Source organism: Ciona intestinalis, chromosome 4, assembly GCF_000224145.3.
Source record: "Ciona intestinalis chromosome 4, KH, whole genome shotgun sequence".
Classification (NCBI taxonomy): Eukaryota; Metazoa; Chordata; class Ascidiacea; order Phlebobranchia; family Cionidae; genus Ciona; species Ciona intestinalis.
The window spans coordinates 5321132-5334067 of record NC_020169.2 but is presented as its reverse complement, the minus strand read 5'-3'; the positions used below and the strand labels follow the sequence as shown (position 1 = coordinate 5334067).

The 12936-nt window shown below is 37.2% G+C and overlaps 3 protein-coding genes across 3 annotated transcripts in view; 1 reads left to right on the top strand and 2 right to left on the bottom strand.

Annotated features, from left to right (window-relative positions):
* LOC100180505 (serine/threonine-protein kinase D1) overlaps positions 1-2717 on the top strand; it is a 14225-nt gene extending 11508 nt beyond the window's left edge. The window contains exons 17-20 of the mRNA XM_002131645.3: positions 775-882; positions 1287-1446; positions 1768-1853; positions 2416-2717. Coding sequence (XP_002131681.1) covers positions 775-882; positions 1287-1446; positions 1768-1853; positions 2416-2532 — 471 coding nt within the window. The 3' untranslated portion in view covers positions 2533-2717. The remainder of the gene's footprint in view (positions 1-774; positions 883-1286; positions 1447-1767; positions 1854-2415) is intronic.
* Positions 2099-6117, bottom strand: LOC100182896 (DNA replication complex GINS protein PSF1). Its single transcript, XM_002131557.5, has 6 exons — positions 5997-6117; positions 4806-4870; positions 4460-4561; positions 3977-4067; positions 3439-3519; positions 2099-2893 (listed from the first exon to the last, which is right to left on the bottom strand). The coding sequence occupies exons 1-6, from the start codon at positions 6069-6071 to the stop codon at positions 2720-2722; spliced, it is 588 nt and encodes a 195-aa protein (XP_002131593.1). The 5' UTR covers positions 6072-6117; the 3' UTR covers positions 2099-2719.
* LOC100185258 (HHIP-like protein 1) overlaps positions 6103-12936 on the bottom strand; it is an 8942-nt gene continuing 2108 nt past the window's right edge. The window contains exons 5-13 of the mRNA XM_002125534.4: positions 12104-12211; positions 11665-11791; positions 10846-11021; positions 10214-10386; positions 9551-9691; positions 8809-8938; positions 7827-7966; positions 7208-7381; positions 6103-6814 (exon numbers count right to left, since the gene is read on the bottom strand). Of these exons, the coding sequence (XP_002125570.1) occupies positions 6486-6814; positions 7208-7381; positions 7827-7966; positions 8809-8938; positions 9551-9691; positions 10214-10386; positions 10846-11021; positions 11665-11791; positions 12104-12211 (1498 nt within the window). The 3' untranslated portion in view covers positions 6103-6485. The remainder of the gene's footprint in view (positions 6815-7207; positions 7382-7826; positions 7967-8808; positions 8939-9550; positions 9692-10213; positions 10387-10845; positions 11022-11664; positions 11792-12103; positions 12212-12936) is intronic.

Below are 12936 nucleotides of genomic sequence, written 5' to 3'. Positions count from 1 at the left end.
TTTTTGCTAAATGACATCGTCAGTCTCTTGTTGCTGGCTAGAAAATACGTATCTTGGTTTTAAATATTTTCGGTGCTAGGCAAAAGCTTTGGAATTAGCGAGACGCACTTGTTACACTTATTATAGTTTTGCTGCTCTGTCTTTGAACACTCAACACATAACTGTTGTATCGGAATCATGCAATAAGAAATAGGTTGATGTCGCCCATTTTATTTCTACATTTAAAATAATGGCGTTAGAAATCTCCACACGTCTTTAAATTCCCGTAAATTAATAATTTCCGCCGCAACATTACACCAAAATAAAGTTGTTTATTAATTATTTCATTCATTGCAGATTCTTATTGCACTTCGTTGTCTGCACAAGCAAAATATTGTTCATTGCGATTTAAAGCCGGAAAACGTTCTTCTTTCAAGCGACGACCCTTTCCCACAGGTGAATAGCCCACTAACCGCCATTTATTTAATTTCCTTTATAATTGTTATCGTTAGCAGCTTTAGCAAAGCGCGGTTAGCCATGCACATAGCTGCTTAATTGCTTATTTACATATTACGTGTCTTTAAGCACACTTTTGATTCCATTAGAAGTGTAAATTAGAAAAAAATTAACATAAATGGCTCGCTGTTCTCATGCTAGGTGTAGCGACCACGCTTTCTTTCCCCAAATTAATGTAAATCTGTTTTAACCATAAGCGTGTTTTAACGACTTCTTTTGTCGCTGTCTTTTCGTTCGGTTCCGTAATCGAAGAGACAAATAAAGTTATTATTGTTATAGTTGAAGCTGTGTGACTTCGGTTTCGCGAGAATCATCGGACAGAAGTCGTTCAGAAGATCCGTCGTTGGGACGCCCGCATACCTCGCCCCTGAAGTGCTTAGGAAAGAGGTGAAACAAATGAAATGTTGTAACTTATTTATCCATGCGTGGCCAGAAAACGGATTTTCGGAAAACGACGGTCGTAAAACACGGGTGTTCTGTTTTATACACCTCGTCCCAGCTTACGAGTTACCGACTATCTTACTTTGTGGGTGAATTTTTATCCATTGTTATAACACAGCATTGATATTGAACTATTGTTGTTGTGTAACTGACAGACCTTTTGGGCAACAGCATCGACGCCGTGATGTATACGTGCGCTCGACGTAACACGTAGCATACATTAACACTTAACGTATTTATTCCCGCCTTTTTTTGTCGAAATCCACATTTTTACTCCTGAAAAAAACGTATACAAATATTGTTCGCCGACAGCAAAAGCTTCTTTAATTTAAACCACTTTATTTCTTCAGTGCTACAACCGTTCATTGGACATGTGGTCGGTCGGCGTTATTATTTACGTTAGCTTGTCCGGAACGTTTCCTTTCAACGAGGACGAAGATATTAATCAACAAATACAAAACGCTGCTTTCATGTATCCTCCTAACCCCTGGAGTGAGATGGGAACAGATTGTAAGTTGGATTTCTGTATTGTTTTCTTCATTAGACTTTTACCAGAGTAACTGGTTAATCGTTTATACTCGTAACGGTGAGGCAACCTCAGTCGTTATAACACGAAACTTCAGAGTCACGATGTAACTTCATGGGTGATTATTTTTTAAAACAATTGCTGTTTAGTCGCTTGCTCATGGACGCACGCCTACTAATAGCAGCTTTGGGCCCGTAAGCTCTGAGCTACAGGCAGTTGAAGTAACCCCTGCCATAGCATACCAGAAGTCTCCTTGACGAATCTTAAGTTCACACCAGTATTAATAATCGTCTTTCACCCCACAGCTGTAGATCTAATTGCATCATTACTACAAGTGAAGAAACGAAAACGACCGAGTGTGGACAAAACACTGAGTCATATTTGGCTGCAGGTAAGAGGTTATTAAGAAACTTAACCCCAGCTTAGAGATTATCGCACAAACATTGTGCTGGCTGTTGGGGTTTTGGGGTACTACTAAACCCATGTCTCCTGCTCCTGGCATGTCTTACTGTAAAACCCCATCTACATGGAATAGAAACAGGTCTGCAACATTTGCAATGAAGAATAATGTCCGTTGTGATTTCAATTCTTCTTCTTTCTTTTTACGCAAGTAGAGTAAAAAACTTTCGGAATCTCTGAAATTGTTGCAAACTGTATTTTACTCTTTTTTATGTTAGTATAAGGATGAGAAAGCAGTGAAGTAAAAAATGAAGAGCTGGTTAACAATAAAAGATTGTGCTTGCAAGATTATCAATCCCGCAAAACCTGAATATAAAAACATCAATCGTGGATTAGCTCCCTTATTTACGCAAGATGTAAACAAAAAATCTTGTTACAGGATCATCAATGCTGGCCAAAATCTATTTGAATGAAACCATAAATTGTGATATAATTTCCTTCTATTTATGCAAAGGTGACTTTTCTGTGAAGAATTAAACAAAGATTTCTTGCAGGACTACCAATGCTGGCAGGATCTTCGGCAGTTGGAGAAGCAGGTTGGGAAGAGATATCTCACGCATGAAAGCGACGATGAGAGATGGGAGAATTACCGGAGGGAACACGAGATGTGAGAATAACCTTGGAAGGTTGAGATGGGAGATCGAGCTTCGTGAACTCAGGCAGAGGCGTGCCTTTCACTGTTTTGTAAAATTATAGATGCCTGCCATGCAGTATAGTCTCTGTGCAATGTATGATGAGAACTAACTAACGTGTGTGTGCCTTCTCGGGTGGCCAATAAAACATGTAGAAAAGCTGAGATCAAGTGACGTGTTTAAGGACACCTTGTCGTATCAAATGCTCGCACTGAGACCTCGGTAGGTAATGAAGAGAATTTTTTTTGAGGAGAATTTTTGAGCCATCGTCCAGTTCAAGTTCACCTTTATCTTCTACACAGCGAACTTCAATGTGAACGTTTTGTGGAGGGTGCAAGTCCTGTGTGGTAGTTTATATAAGTTTAGTCTAAACGTAAACGTCCAAAAAAGTGTTAACACTAAGCGGGCACAAAAGGTCATTATTGGTTAAAGGCTCATCGCTGCTACCAGGACACTTAGCCACAATCACAAAGTTACATATGTGGTAACTTGTAAAGGGGCACAAGGTGCATGAAACAGAACACATGTGTACAACATCTAACTACAATAATAAAAAATACCGTCTATGGCCTATAAGAAAGTACAGAACTGCTTGCCATTAACAAAGCATAAATTAATAATCTTTTAGCAGTTAATCCGGCATAAAACGTAGTGTGTTTCCGTTATCCGGCCCTGTGAGGATTCTGTTCCGATGTTTCAGCTGTCACCGGGCAAGACTTAAAGAAATGTGACACATATACACTACGTTTTTATACCAGATGAGCTGCTTAAAGATTATTTACATCACACCTGGTAGCAGAAGTAACAGAATTGAGGCCCATGTGACAGCTTCACTTACATGAGCCACAACAATACATGCTAGCAAGCTAATAGAAAATATAAAACCTGAGTAAGATCAAGTCCTCCGTTCCCAAGTGATCTCATGTAGTTTGCGAGCGCACGGTTGTATTTGGTGAACCATTCTATCTGAAACGACAACAATAACTTAAGTTCTGAATTTGAGTAAATGTAACTTAATTTATCCTCACAGGGCCGGATAACGACAGTCTTATAACACGGCTGTTGATAGACCTCCCACCAGCTCACGAGTTACCAGGTATGTAACCTTGTGGGTTTGGTTCCAACACATTTTTATTTTAGTCACCATTTTCCAGCAATAAGTCTCCCAAACAAACAAGGCCATTAGTAGACACATGGTACGTATATATTAGGTTGGGGGAAGATGGGTCACCTTTTACACATAATATATCTAAATATCCTGATCGTGTTTTAAACAACGGCCTACGGGAGTCGTTAGGATACCGTTTTATAATTCTTTAAATTTTGTTTACTACTAAATGAGAAGAGAAAAATAGAAAAAAAGGTGTCCCATCTTCCCCCAACCTACTATATAAAGAAACAAATACATACAAATGATACAAACTTCTTTTGGAGACATGTTCCCTCTTACATCAGTAGGCAACACACTTCCAAACTCCCAACGTAAAGCGCGGATCTTTTGTAATCGGTTGTATCTGGATTGGATATTATTATAAAACTTTATAATTAGAACCATTTAGTTTGTTTAACCATATCTATTTTAAAAAGCATGAATAAATATGGATTACAATTTTGAACAGTTTGTGTCATAGATAGAAAAGAAAAGAATTATGTTGGGAATTTATGTGGCCAACATACACCAATTTTAATATATATATATATTATTGCCGACAAACTAGACAACCCATTAGTGGCCACTGGGTTAGAGCAATTGTTGTTAAGTGTCTTGCCCAAGAACACATAGGCAAACAACAGTTGCATCGAGGAGCCTTGAAGCCATTACCTCTGGATGCGTAGCAAACCATCAACCCAGGCATACATACGGATACATAGCATAAAAGAACATAAGAATATATTTGTAACTCACAGATAAGCGAGCAAACATCGTTTGTTTCGTTGCAAACTGTCGTGTCGTATTTGAACGGCAGTTAAAGAGGTTTGGTCGGAATCGTTTTGTACAAGTTGAGCGCTAAAACAACAGTAGGATAATTGCATTGTATATGTAATAAAGTGGGGAAAGATAGAAAACCTTTTTATTTCATTTTCTTCTCCCATTTGGTAGTAAACAATGAACATTAAATGAATTATAAAACCGTATCCTTACGACTCTCATAGACTTTTGTTAATTGATTAAACACAATCCGCATTATTGGATATTAATCATGTGCTAAAGGTGTCCCATCTTACCCCACAGTACAACATAATGTACTTACACATCTTGTTGGTTGGCTTCGTACAAAACTTGCATTTCTTCCAAGACTTGTCGAACACCATCTTCCTATTAATAAAGAAGCAAATTAATAAACTTTTTGACGTTGTATGACACAATTCGGTGAAAATTAAGTCAATAAGTTAGAAGGGGAAACTGCATTGTTGGATCTTCTGCAACTGTTATAACACAGATGTTTTGTTTTATATGCTTTGTGCCAGCTAATGAGTTCTATTCTATTCTATTCTGTATGGGTGAGGTCTGTGAGGACCTGGGATTTAGGCCAGACTTGGCCCATTACCCCAACACCCTTGTACGTCCGGAAGTGACGTGCTCGCGGTAGTGAAGTTCTTGTTATCATGTTCCGACTCCAGTGTTCCGATCAAGTCCCGTTTTTTGTCCCGATTCTTGACCCGTATATATAGGACTCCATCTGCAGACTATTTCTGCGAACTCGTTCTCCGTTCCGACCAAGTCCCGTTTTTTGTCCCGATTCTTGACCCGTAGGACTCCATCTGCAGACTATTTCTGCGAACTCGTTCTCCGGTCCGACCAAGTTCCGTTTTTTGTCCCGATTCTTGACCCGTATATATAGGACTCCATCTGCGGACTATTTCTGCGAACTCGTTCTCACACGATTCGCGAACATCATTCGAGAACCACACTCGTACTCACAACGTCACAACCGGACGCACTTCCACAGAAGGTTTATCCTCGTCTGGGCAGCGAGTCACCATATATATGCAACTTTGTGGGTAATTGTTTGTTTTTTTCCTGTGTATGACTGTAATTTGGACAACCCATAAGTGACCGCTGGGTTGGAGCAATGTCCGTTAAGTGTCTTGCCCAAGGACACATACGCCGATCAGTATTAGTACCGCCGTCGAGCATCGAACTGGGGCCCTTCGGGTCTCGATGCAGACGCCTAAACCACTGAGCCACGACGCCGGAAAGCCTAAACCACTGAGCCACGACGCCAGCTAATAAGTTACCACGTTTTGTGTTTTTTTAAAAACAATTTAGACAACTCATTAGTGAACAAAAACTGTCCTATCAATTTTTTAATAAAAGATAAAAATTTCACATAAATGACATCGCCAGTTTTGTATTTAAACACTAAAACACCAACACAGGCCTTTAAACCTGAAACATCTTTACTTTTACCGGCTTTTAGAGAAATACAAACATTACTTACATTGTATGGACCAAGTGAGCCTTCTCTGGTCCGATGAACTTCACGTATTAAATCCAAGGCTTTCTCACCAAACATTATAAACTGTTCACCTAATTTAACCCAAATATCTGTTAAAATGCGAACACCGATTAATACTGCGGCAAAGATTCGGAAAAGGGAACATTTTGGCAAGAATGGAAAGAAATACTAATTTAAATCTAAATGAACTGAGGTATTAGATACATAAGCGCAATAGGGGAAATTAAAACAGAAATTTTAGGAAACCTTTTAAAAGGCAGGCAAGTAAGCAGTTGTGTAAGAAGAAAGACACCGCCTATACAGAATAAAATAAGTCAGCAACATTTGCATTGTAAATTAATAGTCAGTTGCGATTTAAATTTATAAAAAAAAGTACTTTAGTCCGTGGCTTTAAAAGCTGTGTAAGAGGTGACGCACCAAAGGACAATAAAAGTAGTGCAGAGTTGGCTCACACCAGCTTATAGTTTAGCTTTATATACAAATAACGCCAGCATCTTCAGAATGGTCGCAGTTGGCCACACCCCAACCAGTATGCGCGCAGTCGAGCAATGAAATTTCTCCTCCGCGGCACCGTAGGTCATCTAGGTACACTGGGCCACTTCCACGGCCAAAGTAAGCCCTTAAGAATGCACGTCGCGCACGCTTGTACCCAGCCATCTTACACACTATATTTGCATCCTTCACGTCCCATCGATCGTCACACACCGTCCCCCATACACCACCAGGTTTACGAATCTCAACCCGACCTCGTTTAAGTTGTCCATCACGGTCGTTCACCAAACGAACCTCAAGGGAGTTTTCTAAACCATTAAAACAAAATTTAAAAAAGGTAAATAAAAATTGTAATAAATTTAATTAAATAAGTAAAATTATAGAATGTGGTTATGTGTTTGCATTTTTTTTCCATTTTTTAACTGTCTATTTTTATTCTATATTGGTAAGACCCACCGTAGTACGCCATCGATCCTAGGATTCAGGCCAAGATTGGCCCATTACCTCAACACCTAGTGTGCGGACAGCACAACCTTACCAGATGTTAAAGTCTGCCACTTCCCTGAAGGGTAGGTGACAAAGGCTTTTTGATAAAAAAAATTATCACACATAAAGTTGAAATATTCCAGAAGGTGTCAAGGGCTTTAATGGTAATGGATGGGAGATCTGATCATGTCCAATAATTCAATGAGCTATCTTACCTGTTATTGGCTGGTAATGTTCGAACGTATTGTTTTCATTAAACACAACAGGGTTAACTACTTGCTGGTTGCACTGGGTAGGACTTCCTCTTCTAGATGGATCAACTATCTTGTACATTCTACCACCAAACACCTCTTTATTTGGTTGGTTGGTAGTTAGAAAGTAAACCTCACCTTTATTTTGATGAAAGTGGAATTAGAAATGATAATAGTCCTAAAATAATCACGTTGAATGTAATGAATGAATAAACTTTATTTTTTTAGATTATTTTTAAAATTTCATTAGTAGTTTAATTTGTTCTGATATATTTACCCTATTAGGTGAATAAAGGCTCTTAGTTGAATAGTATGTACTGCAAATATAACTTAAAATAGAGTTATCATGCTACAAATCTAATTACTGAGGGCGTAACTAATTTAAGTTACTATCACCTAAAAGTTTTTTCTAAATAGATTATTTTTTGTAGAATATTTTGTGATTTGTTTGCAATTTATTTGCTGAACCCTGTGAGGACCCTCTGAAACTGCTGTTAGGTTCCCAGTTTAGGAATCGCTGGTTTAAAAGCTTCCACCTATGAGTTTCCCTCCAAACCACACCGTTATCCAATCCAACGCTCACCCCTCTCATCCTCAACAAATGATGAAATATATCTGAAGTAAGAACCCGTCAACCCGTTCCCCACACAATAGTCATTCCCTCCCATGCAAATGTTACGCTTAATCCAACCATTAGATTGCTCACGAAGGTAAAATAAACGACTGTAATAAAAGAAGTAATAATTATTAATTAATTTAATTTAAATACTGAACAAATGCAGGAAAATATAATTTATAAATATTCTAAATGGGGTGATCAAGTCTAAACTGAACACTTTACTGTAATTATTGAAGTAAATAATAAATATCTTATAAAATTAAATATTAACAAACCAGGTAAGATTATAAGAAGTAATAATTACATTAATAAATTTAAATTAAATATTTAACAAACGCAGTAAAAAATTAACATTCTATATGGGTTGTAGGGATGCACATTACAGAATAATTAGGTATTCTAGGATATCCTAGAATACTTTAATTCGAATCTAGAATTCCGAATCTAGAATTTCGAATCTTTTTATATTTATAGGAAAAAAAAATTTTACCCACAAAAGTCGGTTTATTGACCCTTTCATAACAGCCTTGTTGGATCTTGAGTTGTAAAATGATCAAAAATTGTACTATTGGGTAGTTTTTGCGTCATGAAACGTATAGCAGGCTATGAAAAGACGTTACGAAACGTTTACTCTCGAAAGTGTAATGACGTCATTAAATAGAATACCGAATCCCGTAAATAGATTCGAATACAAAAGGATTCGAATCTCATGGATTCGAAATTCTGTAATGTGCATTCCTAATGGGTTGTCAAAAATGCTAAATTAAACACAAACAATGAAGTTGTATTCAATACAGTATTCTAATTTATTTGTAATGTCCTTAAAATAAGACATATAATTTAGGCCAGTTTAGTGAAAATATAAACCAATCAGCAAAAACTGGTTATTACAAAATATACATTTGGTATATATGGAAAAATGTACCTTCAAATTAAACATATTTACCCGCTAAACCAGTCGGCAAAAATGTAGAGTCCGTTAAGATTAGGTGAATCACAGCCTCTGTAAACGTAACCACCTGTGATGGAACGACCGACGTTGTGGTCGTATACATGAATGGGTTCAACATTGTCAGCTGGGATGAAAATATGAGACAGCTTATATGCCAATGCCATAATTCAAAACTATAGGGAAGGTAGGGAGAGTTAGGAACATAAGCTAAAGGTGGCTGTACACAGTATCTGGCATAGGCGAAGTCGTATGCAAACCCATTACCAAGGTCCGCATGCGGCAGCGAAATTTGGACAAACAGACAAAACGGACGAATTCTGGATACTGTGTACAGCCACCTAAGGCAGTTTCTGTATGTAATGTCTATGCACGCATGTTTAACAGTGTGGCACAGTGTGTCTAACTCTAGTGTATAAAACAACACTTGGTTTATAAAGATTGTCATCAGCATTTTTAGCTGGGGTAAAAAAGACAGATTATATGCCACTTGTTAATTGTTTGGAAGATGGTGGGTATTTTTATAGAAAGGTGGCAAAGATGGGACAGTTTCTCGTTCCACTTGGTAGTAAACGAAAAACATTTAAAGGATTATAAAACCGTATCCTCAAGACTCCCATAGACCGTTGTTAATTGTTAAAAAAAGATTCAGAATATTTGGACATTACATACTAGAAGTGTCCCATCTCCCCCACCCTACTATATATTAACTGACATTCGGTAAATAACATCCACTCACGATATCGGATGCAAGATTTCCTGAAGCAAGCGTGTCCTTCTAATTGGTTCCAGCCATAGTTTCCACCACTAACAACAATATCAACTTCCTCAAAATCATCCTGGCCCACATCACCACAGAATATTCGACCAAAACCAGCGCCTGTAAAAGTAAGTTACATATTGACACCCTCTATTCTACAACTACGTGGGTGGTCTTACAGCAATACAGCATGGCATGGAAATTATGCCAGGATTGGCCCACTACCACAAAATGATAACTTAAAGTACAGCTGTAAACTAATGTAAAATTAAGGGAGCAAAACTATTTTAGGTTGTTACCTTTATGTTTTAATAATTTGCTTGTTTTTTGAAAAATATTTTAAAATAGAGATTTAAAAAAATGTTTAAGCTGCCCTTTAGGGAATTTCTGGATGTTTGCCTAAAAAACGTTTTAAAATCACCATTTTTTTTGTTAATTTTAAAATTTACCTACTCTCATACAAAACCATAGAAAACAACCCACCAGTGGCTTGGTCTCAAATCTCAATGAATGTAATTTGTTTTATTTCAGCGTCGCCAATAAAGTACACTCGTTTTAACACAAGTGCAATGTAATGTACCTGATTATTCTGGTAAAACCTTCATACAGTTTACACAAAACCATAGAAAACAATTCACTCACCAGTGGTTGGGTCTCCACGATCCAAGGCACATTTCCATGGGTTGCGTAAACCATAGGCAAATATTTCATCTCGTACATTAGGGTCGGATACATACGGGTTATCATGGGGAATGTCGTACGTTGTGTTCGTTGAATCCACGTCAATACGAAGTGCTTTGCCAAGAAGTACTTTTCTAAGTGTTAATATCTTTATTTTGGTATAAGTTTAAGTAAAGGTAATATTGGTACTTGTGTTGCATTTAAATAAATAAAAACCAAATTGGAATTGAAATTTAATAGAAAATATAAACAGATTCATCACTTTCAATATAAAAGTAACAGATAAAAGTTAAGTCCAATTAATTGTATAATAAAATATATAAATTTCACCTAAATGGCATCGTCAGTCTCTTATTTAAATAGAGGTGTTTTACTGTATTTCTTCACATAAGAATCGCCCAACTCTATGAGCACCAGATCAGGGTCGGAATTTGTTACATGTATTTTTAGTGATTTTACTTTTGATCGTTGAAAATAAAACGAGTAACATTGTTTGTTAGCAGTGGGATAAACTATACAACCTATTGGTATAGCGCCAACATAGTATCAAAAACACTGTTAAATAGAAGAGGAATTTATTACAGTTATCTTACTTATTCTGAGCATTTCCCCATGGGTCTCCTGCTTTTCCTCCATCACCAGTGAAAAGATAAAGCAACCCTTCATGGAACAATATGTTTCCACCATTATGGTTAAACGCTGGCTGCCTGATGTCCAATATGACTTTCTCACTGGATGCGTTCGCCATGTTCATGTCGTTTGTAGAGACCTGTATTCGGTGGCAACAATTTGATAAAATTTCAGGGGTGCAACAATAATATGTTGGTAGCATTAGTATGTTGTTACTTTCACCTTTGCCTATATATATATATAGGCAAAGGCGCAACTAGAGAGGCTGTTTTGCTGTTATGGCAGCCCTTTTTTTCCGCAAACACGCATGCAGCCAGAAAGAGCGTTTCATAATATAACAATTGGGAGGAAAGTGACCACTGCCTATAACCAACCACAAGATCAGAACATTGTGTATGAGCGTCACATTTGTTTTCTCTGCGCTGACTTAGAAAATAAAGAATGTCTTTATAATAATGTAATATTCTTTTTAAATTACTGCATAAAGTAGTATAGCTACACAATCAATAAAGCGATTACTATAACGTGTCAGAGTTTGAGACGAACGTTGACAGGACGTAAACATCTATCTTTAATGACAGTTGACAGTTCTCTTTTGAACGCGCTGCTTCTGCCGCTGTATATATTGTATACAATGGGTAATATTTCTCAGTATAGCCTTGCATACCTTGCACCGCATAAAACAACGCCCTATATTCACTTGGTTAAACATGATTTTTGTCTGTTACTTTTTTGTAGCACCAGATCCTTACTGTAAGCCCAAAGTTTTTAAATAGACTTACTGTGAATTCACTAAGTGTGGTCCCGTGTCCCCTCCTTAGTCTCCTTGTGTAGTAAATATAGAAACGACCGTTCTCACGAAACTGTGGATGGAACGCGATATCTAGAAGTCCTCGCTCATCATATGTTCTGGAACGAACGTAATATTATGAGGTTTTAATTATAAAGTAAAGACAGAAGGATTAAAGAAAGGGAAAAACAGCTCAATTGGTCTCACTGTTAAACCAGATATAATGCAACACTTGGGGCTATAGACGTATCTGTGAGGACCTGTTTGTTGTAGCGGCTGTTACACCTTATATAAAAAAATTATGGCATTGGGGGTATGGCATACTCAAATAAAAAGTCATTAAAAAAATTAAAAAAAGTTTTATAATTGTAAAGTAAAAAAAGTAATAATATTTAAATATTTATAAATAATTTTAAGCATATAATACTAACCTTGGTCGAGCAAACACACTCGGTCTCCAATCCATAAACGGAGGATAAACCTTTGTAAAGTTTGAAAGGTAAATCCAAATAACTCCTCTCTGCTCAACAACGAACATCCTGATATATTTCAAGTTTTATTATTTGTAATGTAATGTAAGTGAATGTAACTCTCTTACATTATCCTCGCGTGGCCGGAAAACGACAGTCGTCATCACACGGGTTTAGCACCTCGTGCCAGCTTACGAGTTACCATGTATGTTACTTTGTGGGTGATTATTTTTTTGGATTTTTTTATGTATCGCTGATAATTTAGACAACCCATTAGCGACCACTGGGTTGGAGCAATTGCCTTAAGTGTCTTGCCCAAGGATACATACGCCCAAAATGGTAGCAGCGACGAGCCTTGAACCCATTAACTCTGGGTTACAGGCAGGCACGCTAACCACTATGCCACGGCGCTGGTATTTCATCAATTATTTCATATTTAAAACTCTAAAAATAAATTACTCCAGTATTACGTATAAGGATTGCTGCAACAGTAAACAGAAATAAAAGATCAATGTTTGAGCATGGACAGTAGACACCTGGGGCTTCTGGCAGTACTATCGAATAACCAGTGTGAATAACATGAAGACAATATAGCAGTGTAGTGACTCTAATGAGGCATGATATAAAAAATCCTAATACTGCCATTTTTCATCCAAACACTGCATTTTACACCTTGATTGGCAGATCATATATTTTTAGTACAACTGCCTTGATTTACTCTTAGTGGATTCACTACAATAGAGTTATCCTTATGGTAACAAAAAAACAGATAGTGTTTTTTTATTAAAATGAAA